At 41.0% G+C, this 26,893-nt stretch overlaps 1 protein-coding gene across 1 annotated transcript; it reads right to left on the bottom strand.

Annotated features, from left to right (window-relative positions):
* Positions 1-22,027: 22,027 nt before the first annotated feature.
* SIC (hydroxyproline-rich glycoprotein family protein) lies at positions 22,028-25,207 on the bottom strand. Its single transcript, XM_079087032.1, has 3 exons — positions 24,812-25,207; positions 23,714-23,992; positions 22,028-22,945 (listed from the first exon to the last, which is right to left on the bottom strand). Exons 2-3 carry the CDS (start codon positions 23,985-23,987, stop codon positions 22,233-22,235), a joined length of 987 nt encoding a protein of 328 aa, XP_078943158.1. The 5' UTR covers positions 23,988-23,992; positions 24,812-25,207; the 3' UTR covers positions 22,028-22,232.
* Between the last annotated feature and the right edge of the window lie 1,686 nt (positions 25,208-26,893).

Here is a 26,893-nt window from a genome sequence, read left to right as displayed (position 1 = left end):
TCATCATGGAGTCTTCCGAGTGCTGCATTGCACCAGATGCAACAGGGAGGTACACACCACCCGCGGTTGTAGGACCCTAGTCACGTTCATCACTCCGACTACCAATGTTGGGACAAGTCCAACCTGTTACCTCTGTGGAAGTGTAGGACATTTCAAAAGAGACTTCCCAACAAAGAAGACCAATGAGGAAACAGGAGGAGTCTGACCTCAGAGAAGGAGGAAGCATCGAAGGACCCTGCCTTGTTTTGGTACGTTTTCGAAAACCCCAATAATTGTTCATAATTGTGATTACTTTCTCGTCCGGATTAAATCATGAAATCCTTATAAGGTTTAAAGCCCTAATGAGCAAATTATGATAGCTTAGTAAATACGCTAGGGTCAGTTGTAATTATACACGGCTTGTGTACACCAAACGATCATAGAGAGATCTAGTAAGAACCATTTCATGAAAGTTCATAGTTCAAAACATCAGAACCTTCGTGTTAGTAGTACCTGTTAACTTCTAGTCAAACACAGCAAACACCAGAGACATTCATCCAAGGGCAGCAATGTCCTAACAAAACGATCCTTCCAAACTAACTTAACGCGCGATTCTACGACGTCGTCCCGCTTAGTCCGACTGAGTCTATGTTATACCAAACCCTTTTGTCTTAAATCGTTCGATCGCAAAACTTCTGTCACTCGTAACGACAAACTAGATACGAACTTTGAAAATTCATCTCTCTTCGAAAACCCGAAAGTATTCATACGAAGAGTATCATTCACAAAGAGATGGACAAAGTAAGAGAACAATCCGTACAATTGTAAATACGTCGTAGGATACTCATCTACCCTTAGTGAAACTTTCTTGCAACAACGGCGACCTTTATAGCATCAAGGCTGCGCCGTACGAAGCCTCTATGGCCGTAAGTATAGATCCCCTCTGTGCTGGGCTGAGGTGGGCAACATGCAACTAGTCAAGAGTCAAGTCCACGACAGTACTCTCACGAGTCCTGAAATCACCCTGGAAAGGCCTAATACGCTTCAGAAAGCGTAGTAAGCTAAATTCAAAATACGTTGGATCGTATGAGATCCTTGCTAGGATCGGTCCCGTAGCGTACAAACTCTAGCGCTTAGCAGCGTTCATCCCACCTCCCACGTGTCAAACCTAAATAAGTGTCTGTCAGATAAGACACTTGTGGTTTCCCTCGACGATATCGAGCTAAGACGAGAGTCTACGCTTCATGGGGGGAATCATTCAAATTCATGGAACAGGAATTCAATCGAACGAAGTAACATCATATCCCTATAGTGATGGTACGCTGGAATGCCAAGCGGGAACTTGAATTCATTTAGGAGCACAAGAATACAAGGAAACAGAGGTACCCCCATCATTTCCAAGTCCGCGAGTTACATCTTTATTCTTGAATTTCGGGACGAAATTCCCTCTAACGGGGGGATGATGTGACAACCCGGAACTTTCTCATTGTACATTTAGTCAATTCAATCAATGTTAAGCCTGCACTGTTAACTTCTAGCACTGTTTCAGGGTCCATTTAAGTATTCTAAGCATGGGTACAGTCAAGGTTGAGGTTAGGAATGAGTCAGCAAGGCGTATAGTAGCAAAACCGGACCATACACCCCTTTTAGAGGAGCGTGCGGCCGCACACATGGGTGTACGGCCGTACACCCCCCAGTACCACACACCCACCCCTATATAAAGGGTAGACCCCTTTCCTTTCATTCCTTTAACACCTTGGCAGCACACAACTCCTTTTCTCTCAAGATTCTTCAACCGCAAACCCTCTCAAGGCCTCAAAAACGTGAGTAATCCATCCCTTAACTTGTTATGCTTGAAGAACCACTTGATCTAAGCCTTAAATCATCAAGTCCCGTCATGTTCTTCATCCTTTGAGTGAGTGCGGCCGCACACCCACATATGGTGGCCGCACACTCTTAAAAGACCCTCCAAAGTGAGAGTCGGACTTCCATCTTCGAGTTAGACATGACCATAGCCTTGCTACACCTTGGAAATGGCATTTTGGGACACAAAACTTGAAGGGTGTACGACCACACACTCCTGTGTGCGGTAGCACACTCCTGTGTACGGCAGCACACTCCTGTGTGCGACCACACACACACATCTTAGGACCATAAACTCATTTCTAAGACCCTAAACTTGTGCTACAACCAAGTATGGACCTAGAACACTTCATGGATGCAAGTATGGACCTTGAAACACCTCAAAGACACTTGCCAACATGAGTGTACGGCCGCACACCCATTGGGCTGCACACCCATGGTCGTACACACCTTTAAGGTGGCCATACACCTCCCTCATGCAATCCTTTAAGGTCCTAACACTTAGTGCAAGTAGTTCCAAGTCCCTAGAGTGGTTCTCCATCACATCTAGTGGTGAAACACCTTCATTTGACTCCTTTATGTGTCATTACGTGTTAATTAGGATCAAATCGTGTTCAAGGCTTCACTTGAACATCCAGCTTTCCGTATCGATCCTTCAATCAAACCACATACCCGAAGTCAGTTCATACCCCTACATTTTCCGTATTTTTAATGTTTTCAGGGGGGAATACAAGCCAAACTCAAAGTATTTTATTAAGTTTTAAACTTCTTAATACAGTCCAACGATTTCCACGTTTAATTACACATTCGGATACTTTATCTCTTTTTGTAATATGTTGAGCATAAGGGAAACTTTATTTTGGAATTCTAACTACATAGCTTTCAGAAACGTTTTTACAAAGCATTTTCCATAACAATTCTAATAAACTATAATGGGTATAGTTTGGGATAACCCTCTAGGCAGTTTCTACCAAATCAGATTTCATGGATGAATACGTATAAACTATGGCAGATTTAGTTTATGTTATATATTTTCTCAGGAGTATAAAGTATATTTATTCAAGGATAATTATTGTTTTATACTGTTTCTCGCTAGTAAACTATATTATACATAATTGTAAGGCTCTACTTCAATACTGTACCCTTAGGTGTACAGGGTTAAATCCTATCTCAGTATAACCAGAGTCTCCTGGAGGGAGAGCGTGAGATTTGTGAATAGATCTATTCGGGACTGACAATCCCACACCATAACTGCTAGCTACAGTTAGGTAGGCATGCCTGTGGTGGACCTGTCGTGGACAAATGTCATTTAGCTTAAACGCCTGAAGAACGTTATAAAGGTCTCCACGTAATATCAAGTATGGTTATACGACTCGCAAATAAGTATAAACTAACTTTGGTTTACGGATTCTAATCTTCATTTGTTTTATTTTGAGTAATAAAACTACTTTTATATATATACTGATAGTAATCAGGGATTTCTAAACTTACATCTCTACCTCTAGGACGGATAACCTGTTTTAGGGAAAATATAGGATTTTCCCGGGATAATACCGGCTTTTCTAAAACTGATGATTTATTAGCCTACTAATGGATATTCAAATTAATTCCATGACTCCTTGAATTGTGCATATCTAGTATGAACCGAGAAGTCATGGAAGGAATGGGTTTTCAAACACGCTTTTCATAAGAAAATATAGGATTTTCTTGAAGAATACTTTTTAAAAGGATTCAAAGAACATTCTCCCACCAAAACTAAATGCTTATGAACTCACCAGCTTTATGATGATATTCTTTCAAAACTGCTTGTATTCTCAGGGAATTAGTAGACAGGTACTTCCAGGAGTTTCGGAGAAGTTGGAGCGTTAGAGTCACGTCCTTCTATTTTACTTTTGATATGAACAAAACTATGTATTAAACAATGTAAACCTTTTTCATATATGTATTCAATGTCTGGTTGTGTTTACTATGCTTGCTATGATACAATTTTTGTGATACTACGCATGACGTCAACCACCCCCGAACGTTTTCGTCGTTCCGGTTTGGGGGTGTGACAGCAACGGTGGGTGATGTGCCAGTAGTGCGAGAGTTTGCGGATGTATTCCCCGAGGAGCTGCCTGGGATACCTCCGGAGAGGCAGGTGGAGTTCAGGATCGACCTAGTCCCTGGTGCGGCTCCGTTAGCCAAGGCATCGTATCGGTTGGCTCCTCCTGAGATGCAGGAGTTGTCTACACAGCTGCAGGAGCTGTTAGACAAGGGATTCATTAGACCGAGCAGTTCGCCCTGGGGAGCCCTGATTCTGTTTGTAAAGAAGAAGGATGGGTCGCATCGGATGTGTATAGATTATCGGGAGCTGAATAAGGTAACGGTGAAGAACCGTTACCCACTCCCGAGGATCGATGACCTCTTTGACCAGCTACAGGGAGCATCTTGGTTCTCCAAGATTGATTTGCGTTCAGGTTATCATCAGATGAGGGTCAAAGAGGAGGATGTACAGAAGACTGCCTTTCGGACGCGTTATGGTCACTATGAGTTCGTGGTGATGCCTTTCGGGCTCACCAATGCTCCTGCCGCATTCATGGATCTCATGAACCGCGTGTGCAGACCGATGTTGGATCGGTCTGTGATAGTTTTCATTGATGACATTTTGGTTTACTCCAAGACACAGGAGCAGCATGAGGAGCATCTGCGAGAGGTTCTGGATACTCTGAGGAGGGAGAGCTTGTACGCCAAGTTCTCCAAGTGTGAGTTCTGGTTACGCGAGGTGCAGTTTCTTGGGCACCTTGTCAACCAGAACGGGATTCTGGTTGACCTGGCCAAGGCCGTGATGAGATGGGAGGTTCCGAAGTCTCCATCAGAGATTCGGAGTTTCCTGGGATTAGCCGGCTACTATCGGAGATTCATCCAGGATTTCTCCAAGATAGTCGTACCCTTGACTCGGCTAACAAAGAAGGCCGTAGTCTTTCGTTGGGGGCCTGAGCAGTAGGCTGCATTTGAGACATTGAGACAGAGATTGTGCGAGACGCCAATCTTAGCCCTGCCAGAGGGCATAGAGGATTTTGTCATATACTGCGATGCGTCCATCTCGGGTTTGGGCGCAGTTTTGATGCAGAGAGGACATGTTATTGCTTACGCTTCGAGGCAGCTGAAGCCTCACGAGGCGAATTATCCGACGCATGATTTGGAGCTGGGGGTTGTTGTTTTTGCTCTCAAGATTTGGCGTCATTACCGCTATGGGGTTTGTTGTACCATCTACACGGACCACAAGAGCCTGAGGTATCTCATGGACCAGCCGAATCTGAATATGAGGCAGCATCGGTGGCTTGATATGGTAAAGGATTATGATTGCGAGATCCTCTACCATCCGGGGAAGGCCAACGTTGTGGCCGACGCACTTAGCCGCAAGGCAGCGCCGATCAGGGGTATCTGTATGAGGATGATCGTGGTGGCTCCGCTGTTGGAGCGGATCCGAGAGGCCCAACAGGAGGCGATGAAGGAGGAACACCGAAAGAGCGAGCGTATTGTGGGTCAAGTTTCCTCCTTCGACTATGATAGCCGAGGGTTGTTGACCCTTCACCGTAGGGTGTGGGTCCCCTATCATGGAGGCGTGCGTCGGATATTGATGGAGGAGGCGCACAAATCCAGGTTTTCTATTCATCCCGGAGCGACGAAGAAGTATAAGGATCTTCGTCTTGACTATTGGTGGCCCTGCATGAAGCGGGATGTAGCATGGTATGTGGAGCGGTGCTTGACCTGCAGGAAGGTCAAGGCCGAGCACCAGAGGCCACACGACAAGATGCAGCCGCTGGATATTCCCATGTGGAAATGGGAAGATCTTACCATGGACTTCATCACCAAACTTCCCAGGACCGCGCGGGGAGTGGATTCCATATGGGTCATCGTGGATCGGTTGACCAAGAGCGCCCATTTTATACCGATCCAGGAGAGTATATCGGCTGAGAAGCTGGCCGACATTTACATTCAAAAGGTGGTGGCTCGGCATGGAGTGCCAGTCTCCGTGATTTCCGACAGGGATGTGCGGTTTACTTCCAGGTTCTGGAAGAAGTTCCACGACGAGTTGGGTACTCGTCTGCACTTTAGCACCGCATTTCACCCGCAGACGGATGGTCAGAGCGAGCGGACCATCCAGACTTTGGAAGATATGTTGCGGGCGTGTGTGCTAGATTTCGGTGGTAGCTGGGATACTTACCTTCCATTAGCTGAGTTCTCCTACAACAACAGCTATCACCCGAGTATCGATCGTCCTCCCTTCGAGATGTTGTACGGGAGGAAGTGCAGGACCCCGATATGTTGGGCTGAAGTCGGAAAGAGGGTCATGGGGAGCACCGAAGTGGTGCTCAAGACGACAGAGAGGATTTAGCAGGTTAGGAGTAGGCTTCAGACTGCTCAGAGTTGGCAGAAAAGCTATGCCGACAAGCGCCGTTCAAACCTGGAGTTTCAGGTCGGGGATATGGTTCTCCTGAAGGTGTCGCCTTGGAAAGGCGTCATCCGATTCAGGAAGCGGGGCAAGCTGGGCCCCAGGTATATCGGGCCTTTCAGGGCTTTGGCCCGGGTGGGCAAGGTGGCATATCGGCTGGATTTACCAGCGGAACTCAGTCAGATCCACGGCACTTTCCACGTCTCCTAGTTGCGAAGGTGTCTGGTGGACGACTCGTCAGTGGTGCCCCTGGAGGATACACAGGTTGATGACAGCTTGAACTACATTGAGCGGCCTGTGGCTATCCTCGACCAGAAGTCGAAGGATCTGAGGAACAAGAAGGTCGAGCTGGTGAAGGTGCAATGGCAGCACCGGAAGGGCTCGGAGTGGACGTGGGAGCCGGTGGACGAGATGATGGAGCATTATCCAGAGCTTTTTCAGGACCGAGCAGCAGACTTCGAGGACGAAGTCTAAGATAAGTGGGGGAGATTTGTAGCACCCGGTTCCTGGTATGAATTTCATTCAAGTATTATTCATTTTTTTTTCCTAGAACTCGGCGAGTTGATGGCCAACTCGACGAGTAGGAGCGACTTGGACCCGGGAGTTTAATGACCTACTCGACGAGTCGGCATCCAGACTCGACGAGTAGGCCCTGACTAGACAAAAACCCTAATTTAAGGGATTGCACCCTATTTAAACATCTCATTCAGCCTCCCTTCGTCCCTATTGCTCTCAGAACTCTCCATACCAAACCCTAATCGTTTGTGTAAAGATCTAAGGCCTTTGTGGTGGTTTTGGAACATAAGAAGGAAGAGAAAGGCTTGAGGAATCAAGAGGATGCCAGAGGAGTTCGAGTTTGTGCACCCTCTGTAGTTCTTTAAAAGTATAAAGCTGATACCTTTCTCTTTCATGTCTTAGATCCCTTTTTGGGTGATTTAGGGCTTTTAGGAGCCATTCTTGGTGACCAACCATGAGTGCAAGCATGGTTGGGGGCTAAGACTTCAGATCCAAGGCCTTTGAGGGGTTACAAGGCAGAAAAGGACTGATTTTGGAGCCTTAGAGAGCCCCATGCACCATAAGAGTCTCATTTAGGGCCATTTGAGCTCATTGTCCCATGCATGCACGTAAATTTTGTAAATTTACGTGCTAGATGGAACCTAGAAGCCTAGATCTATCTTTTGGTCAAGTGTTGTACGTCAGAAATCGAGAAATAAGACTTGGTCGTTCTCGACTCGGCGAGTCCATGGCTTGACTTCCCTTTTCTATTATGGTTCGAAGGAACCCAGTGAGTGTTAGAGTGGTCTGAGAGGGGTCCGGGGGAATGACCCAACGCATTGGACTTAGCCATAGTCCTGGGGATCATAGAACTCGGCGAGTATATGAACAGACTCGGCGAGTCCAAGGCAATCTCCCAATGTTCGAAGATGAACTAGACGAGTTGTTCATACAACTCGGCGAGTCAAGGGCAGGCTTGGTCATAGGATGGGGATGAACTCGACGAGTTGTTCATATCACTCGGCGAGTCGGATGAAGGTTCATTCGAGGATGTTTTAGAAGGAGAACTCGTCGAGTCGTTGCTAAACTCGACGAGCAGGGGCTTGAGGAAGGTCAGATGAAGGGATAGGGACTCGACGAGTTGGCGGCCCAACTCGACGAGTCAGGTCAACTGGAGGTTGACTTTGACTTTGATTGGGTCAGGGGTAAAATAGTCATTTTACCCTAAGAGTAGTTATCAATGTCTGATTAAGTGTTTTATGAATTTATAGCCGGAGGATCACCGGAGCAGCAGTTAGACATCTGCCGATCAGCTTTTCAGCAGTCAGCCTTGCAAGGTGAGTTACTTTCCAGTAGCGGTGGGTCTACGGCCACAATGTCGGCCCACCAGTAGGAGCTGTATGTTAGATGATTGTCTTTGTGATATCATCTAGGGTTGCTACTACCTGATATGTTATATACTGGCATGATATGTTATATGTGATAGTAGTAGAGTTCGGTTGTTAGGACCGAAGAGTAGGTTAGGCATCCCAGTTATGTCTGACAGTATGTGATGATATGTTTATATGCTGGCATGATATGATATATGTGATCGCGGTAGTAGGAGGGGAATAGTCCCTGAGGTTCGGTTGTTAGGACCGAAGGGTAGGTCAGCACCCCAGAACGGCTTGACACGGGTAGGTCAGCACCCCAGAATGGCTTGATGGGTAGGTCGGCACCCCAGAATGGCCGTAACGGGTAGGTCGGGCACCCCAGAATTGCCCGGCAGTATGTATGCTATCTGATTGTATGTTATGTGGTACGATGGGGGAACTCACTAAGCTTCGTGCTTACAATTTTCAGTTTTGTTTCAGGTACCTCTTCAGCAAAGGGGAAGGAGTCGGCGCGGTAGCTGCACATCATACACACATTGGATTCCGCATTATGAGATTTCTTGGGATTGTACTCTGACATTGTCACTACTTTTATGATATGATTTCAGACATGAGATTATGGTTTTTACGAAATAATATGACTTCATGATATTTTCTTATGAATGTTTTTCTATGTTGTTATGTCAAAATTGAAATTTTTGGACTCGAAAAATGGGATGTTACAATCTAGGGTGAAAGTAACCATGAACCAATGGCTCTGATACCACTGTTGAGTTTTATATGCATCAAATACATTCTAAAATTAGGCAGCGGAAAAATCGAAACAACGATATACCTAAGTGTACATGCATCCTATGGATCTATAGCTTCATGCTAATTACATCAACCCTAGAAAACTAAAACATAAGTGAGAAAACATACCTCTTATGTAGCCCTTGATCTCCATGCTTGAGATCTTGAACCTCCATGAAGTTGCTTGGATGAAAGGACCCAAACCAGAATCCCTCATCACACTCAATGACACCAAAGAGTGGAATAAAATAACTAGGAGAAGGGTCAATTTCACAAACCCAAAGGGGTTAGAAATCGTCCCTAAGAGGGGGAGGAAGAAGGGTTGGCGAATACTTCAAGCCAAGGTACAAGGAGGAATGAAATCCCTAAGGCCCTATTTATAGCCTTGGATCCCTCCTAGGGTTTACTACTCCTTCCCATGTGGGATGGAGGCCTAACCACGAAATTTCACTCCTTTCCCATGTGGGATGGAGTGATTTTCATCCAACCCTAATTCCATAAGGGTTCTAGAACATTCATGATTAACCAACTATCGATTAATGAACATTCAACCCTTTAATTAATTAAACTGTTAATTAATTTCCAAAATATATTTCCAATTAGTTTCTAATTAATTAATAACCATAATAATTAATAAACCAATTTATCCTTTATTTATTCTACTCAATTTGGGTCTTGAGGGCAACCCAAAAGGACCCTGCTATTATTAGAAATATTACCAATAGTTAATGACCTTGGACACTATTCCAACACTTCTTCTCATCTGGCATGTAGTTGATATCAAGTTTCATAGTAGAACCTGGATTTGATATCCTAATCTCTTCTCACCATAACTTTGCATAATGTTCCACAAGAGTTCCATCTATTAGTTGTAAAGCATATTTCTTAGCCCTCTTGAATTGCCCAAGACTCACATAAAATCCAAACTTCCTAATAACTTCTAATCTTACTTTTCTCACACTCATCTTTTGTCTATGTAAGATTTGTTTGGTATAATGACTTCCTATCCATGCATATGAAACCAATGAACCTAACTTAAAGTTCCTAGCACAATTATGTTCTAAGTTCAAATATTTTATCTGGAAGTTGTCTTCATCACTTATCCATAAGACCCATAACCCAAAGGTACACTCACCCTTGCAACATTGTACCAACAATCCTTGCATGTAATTATTAACAAAGCACAATTGGTAGCCATTGGCTACAACGTAGTTGCACAACATAGTTTTTACTTGATTTGGATCTTTAAATCTCATACCAAGTATGGGCTTTTGGTTCTTCCAGTGTGTTAACTCATTAAAAATGGCATGAACTTGAATTGTGGGTTCATGTTCATCCTCATCTTCTACATCGTAGTTGGTATCCTCCTATTCCCCCTCCTCTTAGGCACACAATTTAGACAAAAATTCATCATTATATGTTATATTCATATTCACTACTTCCTCATTAAAATCCATTGTCACGTCCCTAAGGGTACCTATGTCATCATCCCCACCAATGATACAAAAATCATGGTCATCATCTTCTCCTTTAGACTCAAACATATCCTCTATTCCATCATCAATATGGTCGAAATAAAAGGATATTTGACCATCGGTTCTGTTGGGTTTTAGTTCAAAAGTAGTTTCATAAACATGAAAAATATGGCAACGGAAGACTTTAATTTTGAAGTAACATAAACATTTTATACCCACCAAGGATCTTCTTGCAAGTTATAGAAAGATTAAAACACCAACCAAAGAAGAGGTGAATAAATAACAACCTTTGTAGTTCTTTGGGTCCTCTCGGGAGGCTTGGAAGTTGATGAAGAATGTGGAACCTTTGAGACACCAACAATGACTCAACTTGATGTAGAATGCTAGTTCTTTGTATAAAAATCTTAAGCTTTGAACCAAACCCAAGTATGGTTCAAAGAGAGCAAAATGAAAGCATCAAATCTTCAAAGTGCAAGACTAGAGAAGATATGGAGAGCGAGGGAGAAACTCTCAGCCATAGCAAGATAGAATGGGGAAAGAACTTCAAGAGTGGAAGCCTCATATTTATAGTGCCTAAAAGTGAAGTTATTAATCATTGGTTCCTTCAACTTTAGACAAACTTGTCTCCATTTCATAAGTATGTCTCCCATGCCTTTAAAGCATGATTAGACAAGTCATACAATTCTTCTTGTTATGCATATCTCGAAAATTAAATAAAGAAGAAGAAAGAAAGTCAAACTTTTATAAACTTTTTTATAAAATATAAACCTTGTCTTTTAGGAAAAAGACAAAAGGATTCAACTAGTCCAAAAGTTTGTACATGACTTATAAATCATACCATACGATATATATTAAGTTACTTGCTAATGGAATTTATTATTTACATGAAATAAATAATTTCCAATTTAATCATAAGAGTTTTATTGAATATTTATTAAAATCAATTTCTAATAAATAATCAATTGTATCAAGTTGTTGTTAGTGTGACCCATTAGTCTCATATATTATTTAGCAATATCACTTTAATATGACTCTTGAGCATACTGGACCTTTCAAGTTCCATATACATCACAGATGAAACCTACATAGTCCATATCATTCGCAATAGGCATAATGTCAATCAAAAGGGGAGGACCTGGCTCACAGTATTATAGCTTCTTACAATCTAATTACATAAAACGTTTGAGAAAATTAATACACTCTATCATACCAGAAAAATCATGATCTGTGAAGGTGAATTTCATACCGTTAGTGTAAGAGAAAGGACGACAAATAAAAACCTCGTTAAAGTTGAGTTCCAGTATAGGACACATCACAGCGGGTTTTGAGGTTGACATAGTTACTGATTGCCTGCTACTTCACTTCGTTCTGTAGAGGACTTGAAAACTCTAGCTCTTTCTCGAAGTTTTAGAGTACTAAGAATGAAAACGACAAAGAGCAACTTAGCTTAAGTTTGTAGCATCCATAAAATTTCATAAATTTAAACTTTTCAAAACAACCCTTTTTCTATAGAAGTGTTTACAAAACCCATTATTTCCAAAACATTATTTAAAACTAGAATCATTCTTAACATACTTTTCAAAACTTTACCATTATCAGCGTATCCGAGAAATCATAAATCCAAAAACGCGAGGATGTGTACGGTCACGCCTTCATCCAAACAAGATCCGCTGAAGTACCTGAAACCATAAACCAAAACTATAAGCACGAAGCTTAGTGAGTTCCCCCAAAATAACAACACCCAAACAGATAACATAAACAAATAACAGCATGCTCAAATACTCATGTGTGGACCAATCAGCATCGGGCTGGAATACCAGGCATGTCTACGATGGGCCCAGTCATCCTCGGGATGGAATACCCTCGTATCATAAGTAGTTTGGTCCAATCAACCGTCGGGATGGAATACCAAACATGTCGGGCCCATTCAACCATCGAGTTGGAATACTCCAGGCCTGTTGACTGACGCACAAAGCAGTCCAGTCTCACCACAATCCATACTATCATATCAAGTCCAATCAACCATCAGGTTCGAATACCCCAGGCCCAATCAACCCTCGAGTTGGAATGCCAATACACAACGGGTCTAGTCATCCTCATGATGGAATACCCTCAAGCCCTCAGTACGAGTCTGGCATACCTCCCGGTCCTCATCTCGTATCTGGAATGCTCTTGGGTTTGTTGGCTACAGCACGGAGCAGTACAACCTCAACCCAACACAACATGTTGACATATAACAGATAAACATATAAACAGTCTATAGGCAGATAGGTAGATCTACAGATCACTACTCATAGCATCATCTTATAAACCAGGACACCGAACTAACAGATCACTACTGAACAATAACATACTATCACATAACAGGATATCTAATCCAATGGGACGGCCTTGGTGCCTTCGACCCAAAAGTACAGTGAGAAGAACTCACCTCGAATGCGGAAACTCTCCGAAAGAAATCCCTAGTTGCTGCCCTTCCAGCTTCCCGAGCTATCAAAACCAACAACACACCCAATTAGCAATTGGGTTCCACGCTATAATCCATAATCCTTACTTAGGGTAAAATGACCATTTTACCCCTGACCCAACATGAACCAAAACGGCCCAAAACCAAAAGATCCATAAGGCCCACTAATGGCCCAATTTTCCAAATTGGGCCCAACCCCATATGGGCATTATCCTAAGCCCATAATTTTCCTTATTACAATTCAGATTACCATCAAGCACCCCTTGGGACAAACTTAGTCAAAGACATAAATCGAAAATCAAAGTCAACAGTCCAAGTTGACCCAACTCGTCGAGTTGTCCTTCAACTCGTCGAGTTTCTCCATCAATCTGCACATATCGGGAAAAACCAAGTCAACTCGCCGAGTTGACCAACCAACTCGCCGAGTTCCTCTATAAATCTGAAAATTTCGGGGAAAACCGAGCCAACTCGCCGAGTTTATCCAACAAACTCGCCGATTTTTCCAGAAACCGACCTCTTAATACATTAAGCACTTAATCCATAAGGACATGACTCCAAAACATAGATCAGACTTCCTTGAGCTGGAAAGCCACGTAAAGTTTCCAACTTTACGTTCATGCATGTCTAAATGAAGCTCTTAAGCTTGGAATGGACTTAATAATTGATTTAATGCATGCATGCCACCAAAATCCTCATAAAGTTTGCACCTTTAAGCTCAAGGGTAACAAAACCAACTCAGATCTGAAGGAGCAACCCCTAAAATGACTTTACTCCATCATCATCCCCAAAAAGAGGCCAAAACACACAAAAAAAACACCAAAATAAGGAGATCTAATCATCTATAAGTCAAGGTATGAACTTGATACCTTAAAGTGACTGCAAGAAATGGAGTGATTTTGGATCCAAGATGTCTTTCTCCAAGCTAGCAACTTCAAGATCTTCTAATTCCTTCACACTGCACAAAATGAACTCCAAACTTCCTTCCAAGGCTCCAAAAACTTGATAATGGAGGCTACAACTTGTTTTAGGGTTTGGATAACAATGGAGGCTGATAAGGAGGCCATAAAAAGGACTTAAGGTCTTTAAATAGGGTGCATGACCCTAAAATTAGGGTTTCCTTTCCAGCTTCTTACTCGTCGAGTTGAGGCTCCCCAACTCGTCATGTTGGTTCATTAAACCCTCGCGATCCATCCATCTTCAACACGTCGAGTTGGTCCCTCCAACTCGTCGAGTTGACCTAGAAATAGGGTTATTCTTAACAGTTTCTCTTCAATGTTTTGGATGTTACAACTCTCCCCCACTTAAATTAGATTTTGTCCTTGAAATCGCTCCATACTAACACTCATAACCAAAACAAACACTTGAGGAATGCACACGAAAATTCTGTACATAAACGACCTTCCCAAAACAATCAATCCTAAATAGAAACTGCCAACCTGAAGAAGAACAACCCATAATCCTATGCAAAGACCCAACCGTATATATCCGAACTTGGGTATCGAATTGGTCTGACTCCTTGATAGACCTCCCAAACTGAACCAACTGCTAAAACCATGACACTTATCCATCGAACAATCTATTCAACCTTTGATGATAACAACTCCATAAACACACAAGAGATACACCTCAACTGTCGGGCCGATACACTGCTGCTAGGAGCCCGACACCTCATCACTTGCCCTTCGTTCACAAGATGAAGCCATCCTGGAGTGCAGACACATAAGCTAAATCTTGAATCCTCCAACTGATGCCTTTGATATACAGATTTCTTAACCTCCTCCGCTCTAGATACGGACCTTGTACGAAGTTCCCACCAAAAAGCCTTCTCGAGAATGGCTACCCATGATACCTCCTCACGGAACCTTCCCTTAAACTGATGAATATCCATTTGAATCTACCCCCAGACCCTAACTGGGCATTACCAGAACCATGAAGAATGATCCTCGAAACACACCAACCGCGAACTTAACCCAAAACCGAACCATATGATGAACCCAAAATCTTAACAACCCTTGACTCTTTTCTATGCCATTACCAACCAATACTTCGACGAGCAACGACGATCAAACCATGAACTCCTGCGATACATCCAACCCTTACCGGCTTCGGTGCACCCCCATCTGGCATCCACTCGATACAATCACCAAGAACTTTATTACTTACGACTGCATAAGAAATTTCTAACGTGAGAATCACAATCTAACAACAGCTTGTGAACAACTGGAATTATAATGAATACAACCTGTAGAGACTTCTAATACCTGACTGATACTTCCTCAATCCTTACTGCTTCCTTTATCCAACCAACCGATTTACGACTCGCCCGACCCCCATCAACGCGTCCACACCGAAAGTACTACAAGCAGAAGAAATGAACCATTAAGATCACTAGGACCACAGCCTATGACTTGAATGCTCCCGATAACCAACTGACATTGTCGTCATCGCATCATTGGCCCAACACTCCAGAACTGAAGTTACCCACCTCATTCCATTACCTTGAAGGGACCTAACAACTCCCTTACAATGCCAACTAAGCACCACAAAACAGCAGCGAAGCAAAACCTTATGAAAACAAAGTCTCACACGATTCGCGGATAGGATAACAGTTACACTCTTGATCCAATTCGGAAGCTGAAATCCAAGAGAACCATGCATATAATTCGAACCAAGAGCCCCAAATCCCTCTTGCCCAGCTCACAAGGAGCACCCCATACACATACTTAAGAACCCATAATCTCATCCGAAAAGAAAAGAAACACCAGAGATAATTGAAAGGCCACCTTACAGAAAACATCCTCATGACTAATCAAACAAGACCCCATACTTGTTTGAGACTGAACGGATTCCATCACTACACCACTAGCTCGAAAAGACCTCCAAGATGATCCTACAAGGTACCAAAACCTGATTCTGCTACGAATCATAATTCCACTTCACCATTAAGGGTAAACATACCCAAAGACCAAGGGAACATAAACACACTGCACAGGAGGGTAGGTGACGCATTTTTTGCTCTAAACTGTCACCACTTGAATCCTTCGAAGAATTCCCGCTGAAAGACGAACTCAACGACCAATAGTCTAGGACACCTTGACACCTAAACCAGAGAACCACAACCCACCTAGAGCTGAACATACCCGTTTTGGAAAGGGATCACTAATCAACATCTACCCAACAATCTGAAAGCAGCAAACCAAACAGCGAACTGACAGAACCCTCAATGAATGACGCTCAACCTGAGAATCCCAATTCTCCCCCACTTAGAACTCAAACCATCGCCCACTGGTGGTGAAACCAAAACATAACCCAACCGGCCCAAACAGGTACAACCATACTTAACCATGGATTAAATATCATACGCAAAATAGTCCTCCAGATACGAACCGAACGAACCCCAAGAGAAACCTGAATTCTAGTTGAAAACCTCCTAATTTCCAATAATAACCACTTACAAAGCATAAGCAACTACCGATTTATGATCCAAACATACACCCCTTGCTTGCAACCCACACGACAATCCGGCACCTGGCTTTCCCATCTCCCAAGGATACTCACATTGTTAAGTTACTCATGCCACATCAAACTACTTGCGCACACCAGCGTTGACATGTTGTCGCCAACCACTGCGACCAACAGACCTCAAGCTGAGAATCCAACCTAAATCGGGAGGTCACAAGCCTGCCCACTCCTTCTAACTCGGAAAAACTATAGGGCAAGATCCTTGACACCAATCACGACAAGCTAATTCGACAATCTGCCACTTAAATTCCAGATGCAATTCTAAACCGATCATATAAACCGCTTCTTCTCTGTGCCTCGAGGCCCTAGGCATGACCTCTAGCCAAACCTTCGATACTTCTAACCAACATACTCATATGATCCTAAACCACTCAACCCACATCAATATCGCCACAGAGGCCTGAACAAATACAAAACCCATCCTCGCCTGAGCAGCCGAAGCCAAAAGATCGACAGATACGGAACCACTGCCTCGAACCATGGTATCCAACCATGCTATCTTTTCTGACCAGTCCTTAGAATCCTCGAAATCTTCCTTGAATCGAGTATGGATCCTGTGATTTCAGTAGTACGAGCCCAATACTACCTTCCACACATATCCATACTTTCCTCAAGAATTATCTCGGGTCCTCTACGACCTAGTCACAAAATATTCCTGAAACCTACTCAACAGCGAAACAACCGCACTAAAGGACTCCCTAGGCTATCCTAGGATTCCACACTTCTCTTCCATCAGCTGCTGAAGAACTCCCCATAATGTCAATTAGCCATTCCATGAATACAATCACATGCAACAAAGCTCAGATAATCCTTCGAGTAACAGACTCATCCCTAAAACGGTTGGACTCAGAGAAGAGCTGCGCAGCAGGGTCAAATCCGTCACTCTGAGATTATCCAACCTTTTTCACATGTGACTTGACATATTCACTTAAATGCTAACTCACATCACTCATGAGTTCCACAAAGCACAAAGCAAGCAGCATTCGTGCAGAGGAGTCGACTGACACTAAAATGCAATAAGGTCTGACAGATCCTCTTATGAAATCCTCGATCTCAGACTCCCAGCATCTCGCGCGTATCTTCGCCCTGCCCTCACTCTCTCAAGAGTGGCTAATCCTTCCTCATGCCTACCCGCTATGAACCGCGCCCAAACCAGGGAAACCACCGTTACCTCATCCAATAACGCGATTGGCCGGCTGATCCCATACGACTCACCATACCATAATTTTCCACACGACTCTCCATTGGTGACAGAAGACTATCGCATGAATACAGTCACATGCCCCACAATTTAAACAATCTTAGGCTAAAAGATTCAATCCCACAACGGTTGGACTCAGACAAGAGCTGCGAAGTAGGACCAAACCCCTCAGCCTAAGATCCTTTAAACCATGTAGCATGTCACTTAGTGTATCCACTCAATAGCCAGATCACATGCGAAAGAGTCACACAACAGCCAAACATGGGAACTCAATAGGAACTAAGGCATCACATAATCAGGCAATTCTATCATGCAATTCCTGAAGATCCCTAGCCTATTACTAGCATGTTGTTCTAACATATCACAATATCAAATAATAGTATGGTATTTTGGGGTCAACTTACTGGCTCCGGCTGATCGTACACATCGCATCCTCCTTAAGTATTTTGAAAACCATTTGAAAATCTTTTTCCTTAGTTTGAGACTGGATTCACACGAGTGTTCCTCCAATTCACTCAAACCAAGGCTCTAATACCAACTTGTAACATCCATAAAATTTCATAAATTTAAACTTTTCAAAACAACCCTTTTTCTATAGAAGTGTTTACAAAACCTATTATTTCCAAAACATTATTTAAAACCAGACTCGTTCTTAACAAATTTTCAAAACTTTGCCATTATCATAGTATCCCATAACTCATAAATCCAAAAACGCGAGGATATGTACGGTCGCGCCTTCACCCAAACAAGATCCGCTGAAGTACCTGAAACCATAAACCAAAATTGTAAACACGAAGCTTAGTGAGTTCCCCCAAAATACCAACACCCAAACAGATAAAATAAACAAATAACAGAATGCTCAAATACTCATGCGTGGCCCAATCAGCCTCGGGCTGGAATACCAGGCATGTCTACGATGGGCTAGTCATCCTCGGGATGGAATACCCTCGTATCATAAGTAGTTTGGTCCAATCAACCGTCGGGATGGAATACCAAACATGTCAGGTCCATTCAACCATCGGGTTGGAATACCCCAGGCCTGTTGACTGACGCACAAAGCAGTCCAGTCTCACCGCAATCCATACTATTATATCGGGTCCAATCAACCATCGGGTTCGAATACCCCAGGCCCAATCAACCCTCGGGTTGGAATGCCAATACACAATGGGTCTAGTCATCCTTGGGATAGAATACCCTCAAGCCCTCAGTACGAGTCTGGCATACCGCCCGGTCCTCATCTCGTATCTGGAATGCTCCTGGGTTTGTTGGCTACAGCACGGAGCAGTACAACCTCAACCCAACGCAACATGCCGACATATAACAGATAAACATATAAACTGTCTACAGGCAGACAGGTAGATCTACAGATCACTACTCATAGCATCATCCTATAAAACAGGATACCGATCTAACAGATCACTACTGAACAATAACATACTATCACATAACAGGATATCTAATCCAATGGGCCGACCTTGGTGCCTTCGACCCAAAAGTACAGTGAGAAGAACTCACCTCGAATGCAGAAACTCCCCGAAAGAAATCCTTAAATGCTACCCTGTCGGCTTCCCGAGCTATCAAAACCAACAACACACCCAATTAGCAATTGGGTTCCACGCTGACCCAACATAAACCAAAATTGAGCCCCAAAACCAAAAGATCCACAAGGCTCACTACCCAACCCCATATGGGCCTTATCCAAAGCCCATAATTTTCCTTATTACAATTCAGATTACCATCAAGCATCCCTTGGGACAAACTTGGTCAAATACATAAATCGAAAGTCAAAGTCAACGGTCCAAGTTGACCCAACTCGCCGAGTTGTCCTTCAACTCGTCGAGTTTCTCCATCAATCTGCACATATCGGGAAAACCAAGTCAACTCGTCGAGTTCCTCTATAAATCTGTAAATGTTAGGGAAAACCGAGCCAACTCGCCGAGTTTGTCAAAAACCCACCTCTTAATACATTAAACACTTAATCCATAAGGACATGACTCCAAAACATAGACCTGACTTCCTTAAGCTGGAAAGCCACATAAAGTTGCCAACTTTAAGTTCATGTATGTCTAAATGAAACTCTTAAGCTTGGAATGGACTTAATAATTGACTTAATGCATGCATGACACCAAAATCCTCATAAAGTTTGCACCTTTAAGCTCAAGGGTACCAAAACCAACTTAGATATGAAGGAACAACCCTTAAAATGACTTTACTCCATAATCATCCCCAAAAAGAGGCCAAAACACAAAAAAAAAGAAAAAAAAAAAAAAAAGAGAGAGAGAGATCTAATCATCTATAAGTCAATGTATGAACTTGATACTTTAAAGTGACTGCAAGAAATGGAGTGATTCTGGATCCAAGACTTCCTTCTCCAAGCTAGCAACTTCAAGATCTTCTAATTCCTTCATAATGCACAAAATGAACTCCAAACTTCCTTCCAAGGCTCCAAAAACTTGATAATGGAGGCTACAACTCGTTTTAGGGTTTGGATAACAATAGAGGCTGATGAGGCCAGAAAAAGGACTTAAGGACTTTAAATAGGGTGCAAGACCCTAAAAATTAGGGTTTCCTTCCCAGCTGCCAACTCGTCGAGTTGGTTCATTAAACCCTCGCGATCCATCCATCTTCAACACGTCGAGTTGGTCCCTCCAACTCGTCGAGTTGACCTAGAAATAGGGTTATTCTCAACAATTTCTCTTCAAGATTTCGGATGTTACAAAGTTCCTCTCATTTACGCTGATAATTACGTGACATTACAACATGGCCTATAAATTTCTTTTTATTCGTATTTCTAATTTACACGTAAGCAATCTAAACGGATCATCCAGTTGCCTTGCTCAAAATGGTGTAATTGACAAGTAATTTGAAAATTTAGAGACTAATTGCACAAAAAATAACTTTAGTGACCAATCCGGGACGAAGTCGAAACTTTGTTGTGCTACAGTGTCATTTTTTTTAAGGTTAATTACATTGAAAAATCCAACAATTTGTGAATTTTCGATTAAAAATAAATGTTCAGTATTTTCAAAAAGGCCTTCAAAAGTAGGGAACCTTTTCAGCTTGGCAAATTTAGCTAGTTTCCAAGTTAATAATCATTTTGGATCTTTTTTTTTTAATAAAAGATCCAATATTTTCTTCACAAAAAATCTAACATTTTGACATTTTTCAGTTTAAACCTAGACACTATTATATGATGATTTGATGATGAGTTTGTAATGACTATGATGATTATGATGTTTGGCACGCTTAAATGGTAAATTTATATATTATGAAATTGCATGATAAACGGTGTCAAAGGTGTCAAGTCAATTATATATAAGTTGCATCTTATGCATAAGGTTCATGGGTGAAATGATTTTGTATGGTCGGGACATTTATTTTATGAGGTTTTGAGGTTCATCATTTATGCATTTTGAATGTTCCTAGACATGTTTCGTCCCTCATGCCTCATACACATCATTAGACAGGTTTTGTGATATCTAAACACTTAATGGCGACTTTATGACGATTTTGAAGTTTATTGAGATGTTAACTATTCTAGATAAGTTTTTGCTAGGGATCTGTTATATAATATATGGGATAAGACATGCCCATGGTATACAAGTGATTGCAACTAATAGGATTTGGTTTGTATACGTAGATACTTAGGATGATGTATGCTTAGATATCAGTACTCTGAGTTATTGCATGTTGGGCTTATTTCATCCATATTCCCATTACGTGTTACTAAACATGTTTCATCCTATGTATGCTTACATATCCATATGCATGTTTCGTCCTCATATACCGCATCTCCAACGTAAACTTATGTAGAATCGTCAACGACCTCGATAAACTTTCAACTTCATAAAAATGTCATGACCACTCAAACACAAACAAAATCATGGAGATTAACAAACATGAGGGATGCAACAGGCATATGAACATAGAAGGTGCATGAGTGATCACACTCAAACACCTTGTAAAGTATAAACACCTTGTAAAGTATCCGAACCCATACAAATTCATCTCAGTCATGAACCCCATGTATGAAATGCAACATATATGTAATTAATTTAACATCTTTAATATCATTTAGCATGAAATTTATATAAAATAGAATTTAACATCTTTAACTACATGAAAAAAAAAATATGATTTAACCCTAAAACACATTAAGACCTTTGAAGTTTTTGGAAAACAACTTTAACGGGTATGAGAGAGTTTTTTTTATTATGCCGATGATTACTAATATATATTTTAAAAGAAATATCTAAATATTACTAAAGCTTGATATATGTCCTCTCATACCCGTTAAAGTTGTTTGTTTTAGGATTAAATCATATATTATGTCTCTTTAAAAACATATGGAAAGAAAATATATAAAAATATTATCACATTCTGAACAAAGATATTTATCTGACAAACTAAACAAAATTAACATCATCTTAACATAAGTCTATTGACTTCATAATGATTGCATAGGCTCGCTCAAATAAACTTCTACATACTCTTGTCACAGTTAAACTATTTCCTAAACAACAAAACTTACAAACTAAAAAAAAAATCCATACAAGTTTACTGGATTACTTTAATTTCCCAAAAACAAATTCAACCAAAAATTCAAATATTCACAACCCTAAAAAAATCATTGAGCAGCATCCTGTTCACCAGTTGCAGCTTCATTAAACGATGCAGCCAAGATTTCTGCAAGGCTTGGTTGAGAACCAGACTGCTGTTGCTGATGTCTTGAAGGTGAGACTCTCTGTTTTTTTGTGTTAGAAGAATAGAGAAGCCAAGGCTTTGGTTTCTTTTGTGACTTCCAAACCACAGGTTCTAGAAACTTCCATGGGTCTTCCACCATTGACTTGTTGTAAAAAAGATCCGGCCGATTTTCTGCCGTCACATTATTGTGGGCCCCACGCCCTCCACCCTGTCCTTGTCCTGACCACCTACCCCTGCCCATACCCCTGCCCGAGCTCATGTTATTCCCAAACCATTGACCTCGTCCTTGGTTAGGACCATAGGTAGAGGTAGGGTACCCTGGTCCTGGACCTGGACCATGGTTGAGGTGGGGTCCAGGACTAGGGTATCTGTACCCTCTTCCTGGACTAGGGCCAGGAAAAGGGTACCTTGGCCCTGGACTAGGGTAGTTGCCATGGTCTGGCCCACTGGTGAAGTGGGGACCACGGTAGGGTCCAGGGCTAGGGTACCCACCTTGTGGTTGTGGGGTATTGGGTGTATAAGAAAAATTAGGGTTTTGATATTGTCCATGTGGTGGTGGCTGCATTCTGGGAATTGGTGAGTGATTTAAACGGGCTTGGAAGGAAGGTGAAGGAAACATGTCATTCGTTTGTGGCCCTGTTGAAAAAATATATATAATTTTAATAGTATTAACAAGAACAATTCACTATCATTGTAAGTAAGCTACGACTATTATGTTTTGAATATATAATATTTTAAAATTATGGGCACCATTTTGTTTGAAAATATATTTAAGAAAATGATGACATGCTCAGGGAAATAGAAGGAAAAATATAAATGAGAGTAAAAATATAAAATGTTATGTCAAAGTGTAATAAAGTGTTGTTTCTTTTTTAGTTAATGGAGACAAGACTTAGGGGCTGTTCTTTATCAACTAAAATCTTTATAAAATATGTTTCATTTTTGGGCTGAATAAACCGTCTGAATATAAATAAAAAATCATTTACCCTTGCGTTTAAAAATAAATGAAACACTGCATAGTTTGGTGTTCTTTTAAATCAACTTGTTTAAAAAAAATTATATTTGCCCCCATTTATGTGCTCCTTAAGTGCAGTCATTTTCTCGAATATTTTCTCCCCATAAAAAAGTTAATTGAACAAATAATGTCTAAAAACTACTTAAGAAAAAGACGACACACATTGGGAAAGGAAATGGAAGAAAAAATAAATGAGGGTAAATTTGTAAAAAGTTGGGACTTCATGGCTTTCTGATATTAAGTCGTTCTTTTTGAATTAAGTCAAAAGAAACACCTTCACATAGCTTAAGTGCTTATCAGATCAAGTCATGTCTCCACTAAGTCCATTAAGTCAAGATAAGTCACGCATAAGAAAGATACCAAAAAAAAAGATTAGAAAATGGTATTACTTGGCAGTGTTGATGAATAGTCGTGTGATATCTGAGGGTTGACCTTGGTCTTCTGTTTGTTCCCAGAGTATGCAGCCATTGGGTTAGTGTAATAATTAAAACTCTGACCCGATGGGTGCACCTGACTATTGGGGTTAGCCATGGGTTCAAGAAGTGGGTTCGAGAGGCTAACCGCTGATGGCTCACCCCCTTCATTGTAAGTGGGCCCCTCCTGAGAAGAAGCTTCCATTCGCATGGCTTTTAGTCTTTCTTTTCTCTGTGCTGACTCCTCCATTGATCCTGTGTTAATAACAATATCCCTTCAATGATAACTGATGGAAATTTCAACCATGTTTAGGTGAAAACAGAAAGATTTGGGTTACAATTTAGGGTTAAATGCAAGAAATAGCAATGTGCTTTTATTTATTTGTTTATTATAGCATCCTGCTTTCGTTTCTTCCTGTTACAGCATTGTACTTTGACAAAACTACCTAATTACAGCAGTGTCATCCATATACAAAGTATTTATAGTTCGATAAAATTAAAAGCATGATGCTTTAACTGGATAGATTTGTATAAGAAGAAAAATAAAGTACACAGTTGTAATAATCTAATAGAAAGAAATGAATGTAAGATGCTATAATGAACAAAGCAATGGAAGTATGTTTGCTCTTTCTTGTATATGTTATTAATAAAGCGTCAAATGGGTAAAACTAAACAAAGCATACTAAGTATTTACATCCTAAATTGTTCCATTTTAAATATATCGATCATTATTTTAATGACATTACCTCTACACATTAATCGTAGTTGAGATCATGATCATTTATTTCATCATCTCCAATTGCAACCAATGTTGGTTAGATATTTTTTGTAATTTGTTGCTTAGAAGCTAAAGCCAAATCTTCAAAGAGTCTCATGTTACAACATGTCATGCATCAATAAGAGTACTAAAGTACATGAAAACTACTCCACAACAGAGCAATTGTTTCGTTGATGTCCAACTCTAAATTTACAAGTGGACTAGGAATATCCTAAAAAAAGGATTCTGGTATACTACAGTGACAAAGTTTATTATTTGATTCAACAAAACTAAACCGAAGACTACAGAATTCATACCTGAAAATTAATTGATTTAACTTGAAACCCTAGTCTCCCTCTCTGAAATTTCAATTCTATTTGGTAAATTGTAACTTGCAGAACTATTGTGCATATGTGATGATGAAAAGAAATTGCCGATGGTGAGAATATTGGAGAAAAACTCAACGGACTGATCGATCATATGCAACTATGGCCAGGTTTCCATCTGCATCAACTATGATGGCGACGGCGATGAAGGGAAGCGATGTAATGGTGAAGGCGATGAATAGAGTGATGAATGGAGACGGCGGAGAACGGGAATGATGTATGGAGACGACGGCGAAGAACTGGGGAGAAGGGATGCGGCTGAAAGAAAGGGAAAGAAGGCCAGGGTGGGAGTCTGCTGTCTGCGAGATGGGAGAAGAACTGAGGGTAAATTCGTAAAAAGAGATTTATAAAAATAAAATCACTAAGAGGGTGTTTGGGTTGGCTTTTAAAATGACTTTTTATCTTTTTCTTTTTTAAAAAGTTAAAAAGTTTAATAAAATGTTTGAGAACTTTAAAAGTTCTTTTAGAATAGCTTTTGGCCAAGAAGAAAATACTCCTTTTCTAAAAGTCACGAAATGCTAACTTTTGTTGACTTTTGGGGTTTTAAAAGGTAAAAGGTTAAAAGTTATTCCAAACATATTTTTAAAACTTCTTTTTGGCAAAAGTTAAAAGTCAATAAGATCTTTTGTGAAAATGACTTTTAAAGAGAAAAAGCTCACCCAAACACCCCCTAAAAGTTGTTTCGATAAATAGCATTTACCCTGTTCCCGAGTTCAATTTAAGGAGAGAAAAGAAAGAAAATTGGTGGAAGTAAGAGGAAAGTAAAGAAATTTGTGTTTCCGAGTTCTATAAGGAAGTGGAAGGAAATAGAATGATCACTTTCCCTCCTAACTTTTCTTCCGATTTGGAAGGATTTTGAAAGAAAGAACAAAATGTTTAACTTTCCTTCCACTTCTCTTCAACTCGGCAACACAAAAGAAAAAAAATTGTTTTTTAACATGCATAAGAGTAAATATGTATATATGAATGTTAAAATGTACATATTATATATAGACGAAATGTCTAGGTGTTTGGAGTGAAAGATTTTAGACAGAAAAAAGTTAACATGCAAATGCAAATATAGGACCATTTAAGAATAACTTAACCCTTAAATGATATTTATATTTTATGGGAGAGGATGACAAATATCACAAAATAAAAGAAACTTGTAATGCTATTGGGTGTAGTCTTTAATACCCTTATGTTTTCTAATGTTGTGGGGTGTAAAATCTTGTATCATTTTTACGTTTTTTCTGTTACTTCAATATCTATTAATTTTTATATATTAAAATCTCTTATATGGTACAAATGGAAAAGTAGAGGGAAATTGTGGCGGAGTGTAGTGATTCTTACCCTGGTTAGGAAAAAAAAAAGGGGCAGTGTTCACCTTGCCTCACATCACTCCACATGAGCACACCACACTTCACATCTCTTTCGGCTTTGGCAGTTAACAAAGGAAAAAAAATAAAAAATAAAACAAAATTGGTGGAAGTGTGAAGAAAGTGTAAGGAAATGGAATGATCACTTTCCTTCCGATTTTAAAGAATTTGGAGAGAAATAACAAAATCTTTAATTTTTATTTCCACTTCTTTCGGATTTTTTTTTTCTTTTACTTTCTTTTCTTTTTCCTCCTTACTTTCTTTTCTCTGCTACAACTCGGAAACTAGGCGTTACTGTATACCCACCAACATAGGTGGATCCACCTTGGAGCCCGGGGTAGCCTGGGATACCCCTTAAAAAATGGTAGTATAATTTTTTTGGGACTCTGCCCTACGATAGTGCGACTCACGCATGCTTCATTCACCGCCAGAGATAAGTACAAGGTAGTTCACAAATCGTTTAAAAACTTAGGTGTTTGTTACTAATGTTGTTCAGGTTCGATACATTCTTCTGCCTTTTTTAGACTCTTTTTTGAAATCCAAATGGGTTTTAATGTTGTTGATTTTTGATGTTCGTCTGCCTACCAAACGAGTGCAAATCTATCATTTCTAGTCCCATTAGGTCTGGTCCGTTGAGTTTAGGGTCCCTATACAA

Source organism: Lactuca virosa, chromosome 3 (genome assembly GCF_052849685.1).
Source record: "Lactuca virosa cultivar CGN04683 chromosome 3, Lactuca_virosa_CGN04683_v6, whole genome shotgun sequence".
Classification (NCBI taxonomy): Eukaryota; Viridiplantae; Streptophyta; class Magnoliopsida; order Asterales; family Asteraceae; genus Lactuca; species Lactuca virosa.
This window is presented reverse-complemented; position numbering and strand designations above follow the sequence as displayed.